This window comes from Vipera ursinii (assembly GCF_947247035.1).
Source record: "Vipera ursinii genome assembly, chromosome: 5".
NCBI lineage: Eukaryota > Metazoa > Chordata > Lepidosauria > Squamata > Viperidae > Vipera > Vipera ursinii.
In genome coordinates this window covers 81,679,921-81,697,173 of record NC_139518.1, presented here as the reverse complement: position 1 = coordinate 81,697,173, position 17,253 = coordinate 81,679,921, and the positions used below count along the sequence as shown (strand labels likewise).

Sequence of the window (17,253 nt, the reverse complement as noted above, 5' to 3'; positions counted from 1 at the left end):
CTCATTTCCAATTTTCAAAATATTTCCTTGCCTCATTTTCACTAGAGACAAATATTTTGTCTTGCAGAAATAGGGGATATTCAAACCACTAGACTACATATTACATTGATAATAAAACAAAGCTTCTCTTTTAAGGTTTTTCTCTCCCTTTCTAATGTCACCAAAGAACAAATACATGCATACATACACAGTGAAATAAAAACTGGGTATTTATGGCAAATACAATAATTACAGTAATAAAATGTACGAGTAATAAAATGAAAAGCAGATATAACATCGGGCAGGGCAGGACATCCAGGAGGTAACTTTGAATCTGCCAAATGAACTGTGATTGGGGCCTTGTTTCCTTTCTACCTGTGAATTGTGGAATAAACTCTGGACACACAGGATATTAGTGGTAGAGTAGGAGAAGAGCTGGCAGAGCTGGGAAGGTGGTGTTAAACAAGTCATCAGTCTAGAGTCATTATGTTCCCACAAATAATCTAAATCCAATTCCTCTTGAATTCCATTGACCCTTATCTGATGCCAATTTAGTACTGAACGTTTGTTGACTAGATTCTTCTCCATAGGTTTGAGCAATAAATCCTTTTTGAACTGCAATTTAACATATGGTCCTGGTCCCCTGACAAATAGAGGTTAAATCTATGTGTATAATCTATTGATATGTTACATAAAGGATTCCATGACCCAAACCAGTTCTGTTTGACTTTTAGTTGCAATGCTAAGTAATGTTATAGAGAGAGGAGTTGACTATATGTCCTATTTTACAAATTCAAACAAGGGTGAAACTATATTTACAAAGGTACCCCCAAGGAATCCATGTTGAGCTTTCTAGCAACTAGTCAAATAAGACACTTGAGCTTATTAGTTTAGAAGCCATTTAAAAGTAGATGGATTACAGATTAGCCCTCTTATCTCATACCTTAACAGGGTTAAGGATCCCAGGTCTGATATCTGTTTTATGTATTGACTTTTTTATTTTATTTTGAATAAACCTTGTTTGGATCTGGGCCCTACCATATTATTTACATTAATGAGAAGTGGCTGTAAGATATTGTACATAACTATTACCAAAGTAATCATGGTTCTTCTTTTTCATTTGCTAGATTCATTTCGCTTCATTTTTTTTTAAAAAAAGTAAAATAAAAACAGCAAGAAGATATAACAATAATGAAAGCTTCCATTTAATAAGTCTATTATGCACCGTTGAACTTGTGCAAAAGTCTATATTAAATGCTGTCAAGGGCTAAATTATTTAATTGGTGTGGAAGTTGGTAACACGAATAGCAAATGGATTTGCAACAGGCAGGAGTCTCTTCTGCTGCCCCAAGAGACTCTTTACTACATGTTCCTCTTGTAATCTCAACTGTATTGTTGTCACACCAGCTACAGGAGCCAGACGTGCTAGGCTGTGATTCAGAGAAGCCATACATCGTGGAAATATGGCATGGAGTTTGCTGGGTAGGGCTGAAGGAATGGGTGACATTAGTATTTACACAATGCCTACTAAAGCCTCATAGTTGCAGCTAGCATTTAAGCTGCTTTAATAATCAAGAGGCTGGCACTGCATTTTTATTTGAGTAGAATAAAACAATAGAAGAGATAAATGTGGCTCAGGTCTGAACTTGGTGCTTTAAGAAAATCAGAGACCTAGAATAGAAGAAGATGAAATTATTATGTTTTCATTCAATGTCACAGCACTCTTTACGTCCATAGAACAGGACTAGAGAAAGAATCCATGGCAGCAGAACTACACAACACACCAGACTTAGCTAAATACATAATATAAGCTTACTTATAAACAGCTTAAAAGAGACAATATAAAAGCTAAGAAAGCAGAACAAAACAACAGGAGAGATCCTCTCCACCAACCAGCATCCAATAAGGAGGAAATAACACCAGACAAACAAGCAGAGAACAATACCCTAATCGGGGAATACGAAGGAGAAAACCATACCCTCGCCAACTTTGGCAGGGCAAACCGCTATATCTAAATAGGGAGCAAATCCCACACTCACTAGCATTGATGATGTTACCTAGTCAGGTAATAAAATGTCTACAAGCCAACAAGTAACTCTAAGAGCACCAAAGACTCCATAGAAAACAAGTATCCACCAGTGTAATTTCTCATTTACACCAGATATCAAGACAAGCTTCATTATCTTCAGAGAAGCAAGCCTCATTTCGTATTTGCGGAGTTGGCAAAGTGCTGGTTGAACAGACGCAATCTCCTTCTCCCTCATCTCCTTTGCTACTTTTCTTCTTAACTGGCTCAGCTTCTTTGCTCTTAGGAAGTACCTGTCCTTCTCTTTCTCTCTTGCCCCAAGAAAACAGTATCTGCTTTGCCTTTTTTATATATATGGTAGCAGCCCTTGTCAAAGAGCTTAAAACTGTATTCTTGGTTTTCCCAACACTCTTCCTGGATCTTCACAACTCCCTTGTCAGATAACTTGAGTGACAGATAGTGGGAAGGTTCAAAGAGGAAGTGCTTAGCGTTGGTTTAGTGAATTTTATGAAACCAGCCATTTGGTGGCTACGTAAGGATTTTAATTTAATTTAATTTAATGTATTCAGTGGAGGCACCGCCTGACTCCAAACAGTGATGTGTAATAAAATTGAAGTGTCCTATGTTTTTTGTTTGATATGCTCCTCTCCTCCATCCCTTTAGACTTGAAGTAAACCTGAGAAAAGTGGGGTTTTGTTGGGGAGAAAAGAGGAAAGGGAACCCCCTTTAATCCAGAAAATAATTATGTTCATGCTGGAAAACATCTGTGAGTTGTAGGAAGCAAACAGACCAATCAATCAATCAATCAATCAGAATAGAGCTGGCTGTCCACTCTCTTCTTAAAAAATCTCCAGTGATGAAATATCCACAATTTCTGAAGGCAAGCAGTTCCATTGGTCAATTGTTCTCACTGTTAACAAAATTTCTTCTTGGTTCCAAGTTGCTTCTCTCCTTGATAAGTGTCCGTCCCTTGTTTCTTGTCCTGTCCTCTGGTGCTTTGGAAAATAAATTGACCTCTTCCTCTTTGTGGCAGTCCCTCAAATACTGGAATGATGCTATCATGTCACCCCTAGTCCTTTTCTGTAGACTAGCCATACCCAATTCTTTCAATCGTTCGGCATTCTTCAAACCATTTTCCAATAATACAGTGAAGGTGTGATAGTCTAGGATTTTATACCGTAAGCTGAAAAAAAAAGAAGAATAAAGCTTTAGGGATTTCTTTTTTGTTAATCAGATGACAACTTCCCAGGCGCACGAAGAGCAGGAGGAGAGAAGCAACCTTTGCCAGTTTCAAATTACTATCCGTGCAACATAGCTATCTTCATTAAAGCATCAACCGTCTAAAATAAAGTTCTCAAACGTTGCTTATCTTTGAGACCATCACTCATTAGAGGATCTGTGCAGGGTGAAATAGAGGGTAATTGTTCCTGTTTTTGTATCAGAAACAGCTAATGGCTGCTGAATCCACTCTCTTCCTTTGTAGGTATGTATTAAGGCGGTGCAATTAAAGCACATGCCGCCACCTCTTGTTGAATTGAGGCTGTGATGTGAAAGCTTAGCAGTGAAAACAAGGATAAAACAGAGGAGGTAATGGTGGGTACAGTTTGGCCTGCAGTTGCATGGTGCTCCTGAAACAGATGCAAGTTTATTATCAGTGATCAGAGCGGATGGGTGGGAAGATGGCTCTCCTACTCTGCTGGAAAGTTCATCAATCCTCATGATGGACCATACATACCTTTTTACTGTTCTTATTAATTTTTTTAGTTAACATAGAATGTTAGGAAGTGCCTTGTGTGAGGGAGTAAGAGGGTAAGGCTGGAAGGGTAGAAAACAGTTTGGCCTCCTAAGAAGAGATTTATTGCAGTGTCAAGAGGAATCTGGTTCTATTCATTAGTTCCCAAAAGATGCTTCCCTTCCCCTCCCCTCCCCCTTTCCCTTGGTGTGTTGCACGGGTGTCAAACTCGCAACGTCACGTGACATATCCCGACTCTTTTTGCATTGCCAGCAATGGGGTGGACGTGGCTTCAGTATGATGAAACGGCAGTTTGACACCCCTGGTGTATTGTATCATGTCAATCAGATAATGCAGGGGTCTTCAAACTTGGCCCTTTTATGACTTGTGGACTTCAACACCCAGAATTCCTCAGCCAGGCTTGCCTGGCTGAGGAATTCTAGGAGTTGAAGTCCACAAGTCATAAAAGGGCCAAGCTTGAAGACCCCTGAGATAATGAGATTGGGAGATACAGGAGATACCTTTGAAATTTAATTTCATTACTCCTTGTAATATTTAAAACAGTATTTCTCAAACTTGGCAATTTTAAGATATGTGGACTTCAAATCTCAGAATTCCACAGCCAGCCTTTGTAAAGAGAGTCAAAGTGGGTCCAGTCATAGTCCCTAGTGAACAGTCATGAGTTTTATATATATATATATATATATATGTATATATATATATATATATATATATATATATATATATATATATATATATATATATATATATATATATATGCGGGTTGAATCCCGAGTGCCACGTAGCAGAGTGAGCGCCTGTTACTCGTCCCAGCTTCTGCCAACCTAGCAGTTCGAAAGCACGTCAAAATGCAAGTAGAAAAATAGTCCCTACTACGGTGGGAAGGTAACAGCGTTCCATGCGCCTTTGGCGTCTAGTCATGCTGGCCACATGACCACGGAGATGTCTTTGGACAAGCGCTGGCTCTTCGGCTTTGAAACGGAGATGAGCACAGGCCCCTAGAGTCAGAAACGACTAGCACGCATGTGTGGGGGAACCTTTACCTTTACCTTTAGATATGTGTGTGTGTGTGTGTGTGTGTATGTGTGTGTGTATGTGTATATATATATTTACTAAGCATATTTTTAACTTGTCCATGCTTGATGTTATCCAACTGTAAAATGTCCAGATACTTGTAGGCTTCATCCTGGTGGTTTGGCCATTCAGCATTTCAATTGTATTAAACAGCATTTTACTCCAGTTAATTGCTTTTCTAGCACATTTCTCTAGGGCAAATTCCATTACTATAACTGTGCTAAAAATTATTATCCTATTTGTCAATGACTGGATTTCAATTTCTGGTTTTCCGTAAAGCTTTGGTTCACACATATAAAGCAAATGTGATATTTTATTGGCTTTTTTTACTGTTGGATAGCCAAGATTTGGCTATACTAATATAATAATTAATACCATTATTACTACTACTGATAACTATAAAATAATACTGTTATTATTACCCTTGTTAACTTGAAATTCAGACTAGGAATATGATGTCAAAAGTCTCTTTGCTGATTGTCTGGCAAATAGTATTATCACATTTAAACCCATAATGTGATTAGTTAAATACACACCATTAGGAAGATTTGAGTCTTAATCATCTAATCATGTAAAAAAAATGATTACATGATAAAATGATGTAAGAAAAAGATCAAAGGCCAATAGCAACCTTTTTTCATTATATGTAAACTGTGTGGAACTTTAGTAGTACTGCATATGCATATAATCTAACCTAAAAATGGTGCACGTAAGAAAATGAATTAGATAAATAGTTGTACGCAAAGCTCAGATGTAGCGCAAAGTTACACCCGTATCATAAACAAAGTTTTCGTTCATCATATTTTGATCCTTAGAGAGAACACTGCTGTAGACCTCAGTAGAAGACTTTTTTTTTCATTTGTCTCTGATATGTGTGGATGTGTATTCCTCCCTTCTTTTTTCATATGTTTTTATTATTATTTTAAAAAATCAGTTTCTATATTGAACAGTGTGTTGTCTAGGTATGCAAGTATTATTTATTTAATTTATTTATTTATTAGATTTATATACCGCCCTTTTCCCGTAGGACTCAGGGCGGTTTACAAGGTGTTTAAAACATCAGTACAATAAAAAATTAACAATTAAAAATAATTAAATTCGATCCCTGAAGTAAAAATATAAAAACCCCAATTAAAAACTCTCAGCCTGGGCCGGAAAGCTCAAAGAGCCAGGTCTTTAGGTCCTGGCAAAATGAACAAAGGTCAGGGGCAGTCCTAAGCTCCACAGGCAGCTGGTTCCAAAGGGCAGGCGCACCCACAGAGAAGGCCCTCCCCCTGGGCGTCATCCGCCGGCAGTCTTTTACCGGCGGCACCCTGAGAAGGCCCTCCCTGTGGGAGCGCACAGGACGAAGGGAACTTGATGCCGGCAGCAGGTGTTCCCTCAAACATCCTGGACCCAAGCCATTTAGGGCTTTATAGGTCATCACCAGCACCTTGAATCTCACCCGGAGGGCAACCGGAAGCCAATGCAGCTCACGGAGTAGAGATGTTACATGGGAGTATCGGGAAACCCCCATCACAACTCGCGCGGCTGCATTCTGCGCCAGCTGAAGCCTCCGAGTGGTCCTCAAGGGCAGCCCCATGTAGCGAGCGTTGCAGTAGTCTAACCGGGAGGTCACGAGCGCATGAGTGACTGTGCATAGGGCATCTCGGTCCAGGTAGGGTCGCAACTGGCGCACCAGGCGAACCTGGGCAAAAGCCCCCCTGGTCACGGCTCCTATGTGATCTTCAAAACTGAGCCATGAATCCAGGAGGACGCCCAAGTTGCGAGCCCTATCAACGGGTGGTAACACCTCACCCCCCCCCATCGTTAACGATATAATAAGATATAATAATCATCACAATCATAATAATCTTATCAAGATACAATCATATACTAAGAAATAGCAATCAAAACATTAAAAATAGTATTACCCACATTAACATTAGTTATATAACAATCAAATTATTTACTAATCCATTATAAGTCTTTTTTACATAACCCACATATCCTCATATTTCCAACTTTCTAACCTGTGTTTTTGTCAACTAACCATTGGTAAAATAAATCCCATGCCATATAATATCCCGTTTCTTCTTTTTCTTTCATTTTTAACATTAACCTATCCATTTCTGCACATTCCAGTATTTTTTTTCCATTATATTCTTTTCTGTAGGAGTTTCTTCATTTTTCCAAAATTGTGCATATACTATCCTAGCTGCTGTTAAAATATGTAAAACTAAATAAGTATTTCCTGGTAACATGCCCAGTGGGAATATCTCTGATTTTAAATCTATATGTTGTTTTATCATTGCTTCCAGCCACACATGTATTTTATTCAGTGCTTTTTTTGTAAAAGAAAAAGGTGCCGGAACTCACACATGTCATACAATCCGCCTTGCCTACCCTACAAGCAGGGCTTTTTTTCTCATAGAATGCTCAGAACGGAGTTCCGGCACCTTTTTTGGATGGAACCTTGTAGGATAGGCAAGGTGGGTTGTATGACATGTGTGAGTTCCGGCACCTTTTTCTTTTACAAAAAAAGCACTGCCTACAAGGTTCCATCCAAAAAAGGTGCCGGAACTCCATTCTGAACTTTAGTAGTACTGCATATGCATATAATCTAACCTAAAAATGGTGCACGTAAGAAAATGAATTAGATAAATAGTTGTACGCAAAGCTCAGATGTAGTGCAAAGTTACACCCGTATCATAAACAAAGGTTTCATTCATCATATTTTGATTCTTAGAGAGAACACTGCTGTAGACCTCAGTAGACTTTTTTTTCATTTATCTCTGATATGTGTGGATGTGTATTCCTATTCCTCCCTTCTTTTTTCATATGTTTTTATTATTATTTTAAAAAATCAATTTCTATATTGAACAGTGTGTTGTCTAGGTATGCAAGCTCAAGGTAGGGGTGGGGGAGTGGCGGTTATTATTAGGGAGACCTTATGTCCGCGGGAGACCACCGTTTCTCAGATAGTCGGGTGTGAGTCTCTCTTTGTGAGATTTGGTTCTGGGGCGCAGTTGGGTTTGCTGCTGACGTACATTTCGCCTAGTCGTACAGCGGCAGCCCTGCCCGAGCTGCTCGATATCCTCTCAGGGTTGGTGGTTGAGTTTCCCAAACTTATAGTTTTGGGAGACTTCAATCTACCATCCCTGGGAGGCTCATCTGAGCTAGCTCGGGAGTTCATGGCTTCCATGACGGCCATGGACCTGACGCAAGTAATTTCTGAACCAACTCATGAGGGAGGCCACACTCTTGACCTGATTTTTTTATCTAGACGGTGGTTGGATGATCTTGGTGGGGGCTCTCCATTTATTATGCCCCTGTCATGGACCGATCATCATCTCCTGCGGATGGTCTTCCGTTTTGCCACCCCCCGCCGTGGGGATACGGAGCCAATTAGATGGTACCGCCCCAGACGCTTAATGGATCCTGATAGATTCCAAGCGGCGCTGGGTTCCCCACCTGCCTCCATTGCTCACAGCTCGGCGGATGCCTTAGTGGAAACCTGGGAAAGGGCAGCCACTGAGGCACTTGACCGGGTTGTACCCTTGCGGCCCCTGACCCGGCGCAGATCCCAGCGAGCTCCATGGTTCTCCGCGGAGCTCCGGGAGATGAAGCGTCGGAAACGGGGCCTAGAGAGCTGTTGGAGGTCGAGCAGATCCGAACCCGACCGGTTGCGGTTAAGAACCTATATTAGGTCTTATCTCGCAGCGATGAGGGTGGCGAGGTGTAATTACTTCTCTACCCTCATTGCGTCCGCAGATAATCGCCCGGCCGCCCTGTTTAGGGTGACTCGCTCACTTCTTAATCAGGAGGTGAGGGAGGATCCCTTGCAGGGTCGTGCCGAGGAATTTAGTCAACATCTGTCGGATAAAATCGCTCGGATTCGGACCGGTTTGGACTCCAGCTGGGCAGAGTCAGGCGATCAGGATACGAGCGGTCTTGTCAATGTTATCTGGGAAGAGTTTGATTCTGTGACCCCTGATGAAGTGGACAGGATTATGGGGAGGCTGAGCTCCTCCACATGTTTGTTGGACCCGTGCCCTTCCTGGCTGGTTTATGCAGCTAGGGAGAGGACACGAGGCTGGCTCCAGGCGGTTATATCTGCTTCTTTGAGTGAGGGTTATTTCCCCACCGTCTTGAAGGAGGCGGTGGTGAGACCTCTCCTCAAGAAGCCTGCCTTGGACCCAGCTGTATTGAACAACTTTCGTCCAGTCTCCAACCTTCGCTTTCTTGCGAAGGTTGTTGAGAGTGTGGTGGCGCATCAGCTCCCTCTGGTCCTGGATGAAGCGGATTATCTGGACCCCTACCAATCGGGTTTCAGGCCCGGGTACAGCACGGAGACGGCATTGGTCGCTCTGGTGAATGATCTCTGGAGGGCTCGGGACAGGGGATATTCCTCTGTCCTAGTCCTATTAGACCTCTCGGCGGCTTTCGATACCATCGACCATGGTATCTTGCTGCGGCGTCTCAGGGGATTGGGAGTGGGAGGCACAGTTTTTCGGTGGTTCTCCTCCTATCTCCTGGGATGTTCGCAGTCGGTGTTGGCAGGGGGGCAGAGATCGGCCCCTAGGTCTCTCGTTTGTGGAGTTCCTCAGGGGTCGGTTCTCTCGCCTCTCCTGTTCAACATCTACATGAAACCGCTGGGTGAGATCATTCGTGGTTTTGGAGTTGGGTATCATCAATATGCCGATGATACCCAACTTTTCTTTTCGACCCCAAACCACCCCAGTGATGCCCTCGCTGTGATGTCCCGTTGCCTGGAGGCGGTTCGGGTCTGGATGGGGAGGAACAGACTTCAGCTCAACCCTGACAAGACTGAGTGGCTGTGCATTCCGGCATCCCGGGACATTCAAAATGTTCCATCTCTTTCTATGGGGGGTGAGCTCTTACCCCCCGTGGATAGGGCTCGCAACTTGGGAGTCCTCCTAGATTCACGGCTTACCCTAGAAGATCATGTAGTGGCCGTGACTAGGGGGGCTTTTGCCCAGGTTCGCCTGGTGCGCCAGTTGCGGCCCTATCTGGACCGGGATGCCCTGTGCACGGTCACTCATGCGCTCGTGACCTCTCGCCTTGACTACTGTAATGCTCTCTACATGGGGCTTCCCTTGAAGACCACTCGGAGGCTCCAACTGGTACAGAATGCGGCCGCGAGAGTTGTCTTGGGAGTTTCCCGGTACTCCCATGTTACACCTTTGCTCCGTGAGCTGCATTGGTTACCAGTTGTCTTCCGGGTGAGGTTCAAGGTCTTGGTTATGATCTTTAAGTCCCTACATGGCATGGGTCCGGGTTACCTCGGGGACCACCTGCTGCCGGCTTCAACTCCCCTCCGCCCTGTGCGTTCCCACAGAGAGGGCCTCCTCAGGGTGCCTCCAGTCAGGGAATGCCGACTGGCGGCCCCCAGGGGGAGAGCCTTCTCTGTGGGTGCCCCGGCTTTGTGGAACCAACTGCCGGTGGAGCTCCGGACGGCATCGGACCTCCGAACTTTCCGTCGTGGCCTGAAGACCCATTTGTTTGAATTGGTCGGTCTGGCCTGATGGGGGAGCTGGGTTTTAAATTGTCATTTTAGATTGCATTATTGTTTTGTTTTTTTTTTAATCGGGCACTGATTTAATCTTTGTTTTAACTTTTGTATAGTACTGTATTTTTATTTATATGCCCTGTGAACCGCCCTGAGTCCCCAGGGAGAAGGGCGGTATATAAATTAAATAAAACGTAAACGTAAACGTAAACGTATATATATATATATATATATATATATATATATATATATATATATATATATATATATATATATATATATATATATATATAATATAATATAATATAAAGTTGGAAGGGACCTTGGAGGTCATCTAGTCCAACCCCCTGCTCAGGCAGGAAACCCTATACCATTTCAGGCAAATGGCTGTCCAGTCTCTTCTTAAAAACCTCCAGTGTTGGAGCATTCACAGCTTCTGGAGGCAGGTTGTTCCACTGGTTAATTGTTCTAACTGTCAGGAAGTTTCTCCTTAGTTCTACGTTGCTTCTCTCCTTGACTAGTTTCCATCCATTGCTTCTTTTCCTGCTTTCAGGTGCAGGGGGGTATCAACAGGGGGTAACACCTCACCCCCCCCATTGTTAACGATATAATAAGATATAATAATCATCACAATCATAATAATCTTATCAAGATACAATCATATACTAAGAAATAGCAATCAAAATATTAAAAATAGTATTACCCACATTAACATTAGCTATATAACAATCAAATTATTTACTAATGCATTATAAGTCTTTTTTACATAACCCACATATCCTCATATTTCCAACTTTCTAACCTGTGTTTTGAGCATTCTATGAGAAAAAAAAGCCCTGATTTTATTCCTCCCTTCTTCATAGACGGTGTTTCATTTAAACCTAACTCTCCCAGTTATTGGTTTTTCCAACTTCTTAACAATTTCACTTTTTTGGATGTATTTGTTTCCAGGGCTCCTTGTAAGAGAAGTCCAGATTGAAGTCTCTCGCCAGCAAGTGGAGGAGCTGTTTGGGCTAGAAGATTACTGGTGTCAATGTGTGGCGTGGAGTTCTGCTGGAACTACAAAAAGCCGCCGAGCTTATGTCCGGATAGCATGTAGGTTTGGGAAGATTCTTTTTTCTTTCCTTCTTTCTTTTTGAAGATCCTTTTTATATTATGATTTTGCTGCTGATGTTTAGTGCACTTGCACACCCTGCAGAAAAAGGGGTATATCATGAATAGGCACGTTAAAAAGAATCCACTCGCTCCAACATTTTATAGACTATTAGCTAATGAAGGCCTTGTGTGCATCCAAGGGAGAAGTAGTTATATTGAGATATCCTTTACTGGAAGAAGAAATTCATTGGTGCTTTTTTTTTTTTTTTGGTTTATTGGAAGGCGGCAATCATGTAAAAGAAAACTGTTCATAGAAGAAAATAAAGCTGATTTTGGAATAAAGCTGTGATACACAGAGGATGGACAAGCATCCTTTGTCCTGCTGCAGCTTTTTCTCCATATCATATGCGGTTCTCATAGAAGTGTCCCAAGATAGTCGCTGCCAAGGCAAAATCTTGCCTCCAGTAATCCTTGTTCTTCATTCTCTCCTTCTGCAGTTGCCTCCACGTTATGTGTTTCTGCTGAACTGCATCTCCAGAGTTTCTGATTTCTAAACATTTCCATCAGAGATCTGGTGGCCAAATTATGTTCCTTCAGGGGGATTTCACTGGCTATCCAAGTTGCCCATCAGTTTCACCCTGGTTTTCCAGCACAGCATTTTTTTTAGCCTTTAGCTTGTCCAGTCACATCTTCTTACCTGACTTCTGAACTTTTGCAACTGGGTCCCATTCTAGAGCAGGGCTTTTCAACCTTTTCACCCATTGTACCACTTTTAGGATATGGCAACATCTGAGTACCACCAGTCGCCTAGCAAGGTGTCAAAAACTTGATGACAAAAAAAGGGAAAAAGTGATGAAGTACAGGTAGTCCTCGACTTACAACAGTTCGCTTAGTGACTGTTTGAAGTTACAATGGCACTGAAAAAGTGCCCCACAAGCCACAGCCGAGCAAGACACCTGCCTGCCCGCCCGGCGGCACTCTTCTTCCTGTCCGAGGTTTTCATTGTTGTGAGCATTTCTGTTGAGGATTGGCAGCGGGGGTGGAATTGGGTGGTGTTTGGTTTTTATTCTCCCCCTCTGCTGGGTGGTTGCAGCAGGTTTGGGTCACTTCACATGACCCTGGGACACTGTGAATATAAATCAATTGCCAAGCATCTGAATGTAAATCACAAGACCCTGGAGATGCTGCAACATTCCACCTAATCGGTGCTTCTTCTGGGCTCAGCAGACGCGCCAGGATCAGCGCTGAGCTTCAGCTGGAACCTGGCGCTTCCGCTGAGCCCTGACAGCCCTGCAGCTCCAGCCATCACTCGCTCAGTTTTGTGCAGTGCTGCCACCGGTTCAGCTCATTCCCCTCCCCCACTACCAGTTTTCTAGGATGGTTGCATACCACCTGCTAGGTGCCAATGTACCACAGGTGGTACCCCTACCACTGGTTGAAAAGCCCTGTTCTAGAGTACACATTGCAGATGGACCCTGGCCAGGTTGATGAGGTCATTCTGTGCCACACTGCAAGAGGGGGAGGTGATAGAACAATATTTCTATTGTTGGCAGCTACATAGTGCAGAAAACAGCAGAGAACTCCATGGAAAATCCCTGTTTAACTTTTTAGGAAGCCTGGTTTTTAACGGAATATAATCTGAAATCTCTTATTTTGGGATCATAAAACAAAAGAGAGAGCATTTTCCTCCCTGGGGTCTTCAAACTAATTTCCATCATTGTCCTGGATTCTAAATTGTTATCAATATCTTGTTCATTAGTCTAGCTGAGATAGGGATGAGGATACTGTTTATGTCTACATACCAGCTGGCACACAAACATGTGAATTGCTTTCTTTTTAGCTGAGATCGTTTATAATCACACAAGCCAGGAGCTGCAGTCCTTGTAGTTTAGTTATTGAAATAGCTCTGGAGCAGGAATCAGTTTTCACAGTCCTGATTGACATATTCAGCTTTTCTTGGATTCAACATCTACAGGAGTGAGAGGTTAAGATCCGCATCCAGAGCTATAGCATCTTAGTTATATTTCTCTTTAACCCAGTTTCATTCACCCTAAATTTACTCCGAAGGGCATTTAGACATAATGGCTGGAACTGGGACCATTGCAACCCCAAATATCTGAAGGTACCAGATTACGTTGGTCACACTGGCTGAGATCACATTAAACTTAGTAAATGGGATTCAGCCAGTTTCTGAGTTTGCACAACGCTCTTAACCGTTAACTAACCAAGTGTTTTGGATCTGTCATATTCACTAAGCTATTTTTTTTAAAAAAGAAAATGAGCTGAATATGTTATGTGAACATAGCTGCTCAGACATTAAGCATTTTATATTTGTGTTTAGCCATTATTTACTTGACGTGTAATAGCCTGAAATATCTTTTGTATGCTTGCAATGGAAGAAGCAATAGCTGTGCAAAACAGATTACTTACCAAACTCCCAAGAGGCTGATGGTTCTATGATATCTCTTAATCATTGTAGAACCCATTTCATGAAGTTAGGTTACAAATTATCATTATTGTATACATCATAATCATCGTCAAAAATATTTGTTTGGGACAGCATATAATTTTGTTTGTCAAAATATTTAGGAAGAATTTAGTAGATCTTAGCGCCACCTACTGATTAATTCTTTACTCCTACCTTTTCTTATGGGTTGTCAAATTCATGTTCTTCATTAAAAAGATGGACATAGTTCAGGCTTGTAGGGACAATGCTTCAGAGAATATGAAAAACCATCCATTGGAAGCTACCACCATACTTGACACTTAAAATCCTCCATTTGGAATTTGTTTCCAGTTACAGAACTGAACAGAAATGATAGTCCTTTCAGAAAAACATGTGTTTCCTAAATATTCTCCAAGGTTTTTTATGCAATAGTTTAGTTTTGGGTCACAAAAGGAACTCTTTTGCTGCCGGTTTTGCTAAATGACTGGGATCCAGAAAGCCCGGCCATTTTCCTGAAGAACACCAAAGAAACGTGAATTATTTTGCCAAGGAGCACCATTCATAAGGACAAAATATTGATCCTCCAAGTAAGTCAAAGACAGAAGGGTGGAATCTTTCAAACGCCTATTTTCTTTCAGTCGTTATTCTTTTAGTTTATGCTAAACTGCAAATCTGCCCGGCTTTGAAAAATATTCCACTTTAGTGTTTCAAATAATGGGATGTTCTTCAAAATATGAAGAATAAATTCACCTTTTGCTTTCCCTTTGACTGTCTTTCATACCTTTAGGTGGAAATTACACAAACATTTTGGGCCAAACTTCTGAGAGATCTGACATTTGAGGCTTTTCAGGTGTAGCAAAAATAATGGGAGATGAAAATTTGTCCTCTCTAGCTTTTTAAATTGCCCTGTAAGTATCACGGCTAATGCTGGTGGGTTTTATATCTTTCCTGTCCTTAGATCTGAGGAAGAACTTTGACCAGGAGCCACTGGGGAAGGAGGTGCCTCTTGATCATGAGGTCCTTTTGCAGTGCCGACCTCCTGAAGGAGTGCCAACTGCTGAGGTAAGATGGGCACTCAGTGACGGTGACCAATGGCGGTCGCCTGGGAAACATTCGAAACTTACAGGTAGTCCTCGAACCTTTACAACCTGTCCTGTAGTAATCATTTGAAGTTACAGCCACCTCCCCCCAAAGTGATTTACCAGCCAGTTTTGAATTTCTGGTGTTTGCCCCCTCCCATGGTCACATGAACACAATTTATGTCATTGTTGTCAGAAACCAGCACTTGCTTCCATTTGTCTCACAGCAAACAGTGGGTTTGCTTAATGACCACTGTAAAACAGGTCATAAAAATGGGTCTGGTCCCACGGTGATCTGCTTTACAGCCATCATGACATGACCATAATTGCCAGACTCGATTAAGGTCGTAAGTCAGGGACTACTGATACCTCATAATTACCCGCATCTACTCATATTCTTACAATTGTAACATCTGTTTAACTATATTGCACACCCCATTCTTTGTGCCTGGTTTATTTCTCAAAAGCTCGGGAAAATATCTCAGCCTGTATTGCAGTTACAATGCTACATGTTACTCCTTGGTAGTATCCCTATTGGTAGGTAGTTAGGACATATCAGTACCCACTGCAAATAAATCTTGTGGACTTTGGTACATGTCACAATCAGGCTAAGGCACAGAAGAGTTGGAAGCCCTTTATATACCCTCCACTATAAGGTAGCACCATCTATCCATCTGCAACCAGGCCCGGTTGACCTCCGTATCTCATAAATCACCATAAGCAGAAGCACCAGACACAACCTGTGCAGAAGGCAGAACTGGCCCTTGCTCAAAGCAAAAGATCTTTGAGCCAGACTTCCTCTTAACAGCCAGCCCAAGCCATAAAGGGATTTGTGAGAATGAAATATGGGACTGTTGCAGAACCGGCCTCAGATTTTTGAAGGAAGGGTAGAAATGTTTTCTAAGACACAGTTGCAAGCATCCAGGTGTGCATCCCAAGAAAGAAAGAGAAGGATTCCAATGAAACATTGAACTGATTACACCAGCCTGGCAAAATTACTACCTTTCTGAGCACGGATGGGCATAATGGGAGCTGTAATCACATACATTTGGAAGGTCTTGTGTTGGGGAGGACTAAAGTAGAGGTTTCTGGTTAAAAAAAAAAGGTGGGGCACATCTGGAGTTGGACTTATAATTTGGAAATCCTAGGATGTTTTCTCTGTTTGTTGGATGACCATCCCCCTTTTAAATACTATGTGTTTCTCCTAACTGATGATTCTGAGTCCGAGTTTCCTCTCACGCTAGCTAGGAAAATTTTTATGTTCAAGTAGTTGAGCATCACCCACAAGATAGAAGTTGTGTGTCCTGCCTGCAAGCTATGGAACACACTCACCTGGAGGCTCTTCCTGGCCTCTAATCACTCAGCCTTTTGAAAATCTAAGAGTGCATCTCTTCCACCAGGCATTTTTCCACCGTCATTTTATTTTACTATTTCCCAGTAAATTTTAGTCTGCTTGCATATTCCATTTTTGTTTTCTACAGTTTGTTAGCCGCCTTGCCAGAGTAGAAACGGAGGATATAAACCAACCACCGTCCAAATAAATAAGTACATTCCCATGAGTGGAATTCTGAAAGGGAGCTGATACAATTCATTCATTCGTATTGTCCTATTAAGCGGTCATAATCTGGGTTTTGAGAGGTTCAGTATCTTCTGGGCCTTTCAAGAGGATTAAATCACAGTAGGCAAGTGGGATAGGTAAAGCAATAATCAGCCCCAAACTGAAAAAAAATGGATAAGACATTGAATTTGGAGGCAAGGCTGCCTGTGACATAACTCAATGTTCATGGGCAGAAGACAGCATGGCTACATAATCTCTGGAGATCCATGGTTGCTTGCCTGGGAAAAGTTCTGGGGGGAAAAATCTGGACCAAATTTTAAAGCACCCAGAATTGAGGTTCTCTGTATCTAAATCTTCTTTGATAATTGTAGAGTTAATCCACCTGGGCGTGCTAGGAAAATACAGGTGGTCCTTGGTTTATTTTATTTTTTATTTATTTTAATCCCATTTATATCCCGCCCTTCTCTGAAGACTCAGGGCGGCTTACAATCTACTGTAAGCACAAATCAAATGTGCTTAGCAACAGCCTTCATTCTATGTATATGCCTGCTTATTAGGGCTTTCCCCCCCCCCAAGCGGCATTATTACAAAATCATCTTATTGCCCCCAACAATCTGGGTCCTCATTTTACCTACCGCGGAAGGATGGAAGGCTGAGTCAACCTTGACTACAAATTGCTGCATCACTTATAGGACAAAGTTCATGCTTGCAAATCTGGAACATTATGTACT

The 17,253-nt window shown here is 42.1% G+C and overlaps 1 protein-coding gene across 1 annotated transcript in view; it reads left to right on the top strand.

Annotated features, from left to right (window-relative positions):
• The window catches only part of UNC5B (unc-5 netrin receptor B), a gene marked incomplete at its 5' end in the record, with an annotated part of 226,147 nt that overhangs the window by 169,519 nt on the left and 39,375 nt on the right, over positions 1–17,253 (top strand). Inside the window, 2 exons of the mRNA XM_083364776.1 lie at positions 11,296–11,439; positions 14,844–14,947. Coding sequence (XP_083220902.1) covers positions 11,296–11,439; positions 14,844–14,947 — 248 coding nt within the window. The remainder of the gene's footprint in view (positions 1–11,295; positions 11,440–14,843; positions 14,948–17,253) is intronic.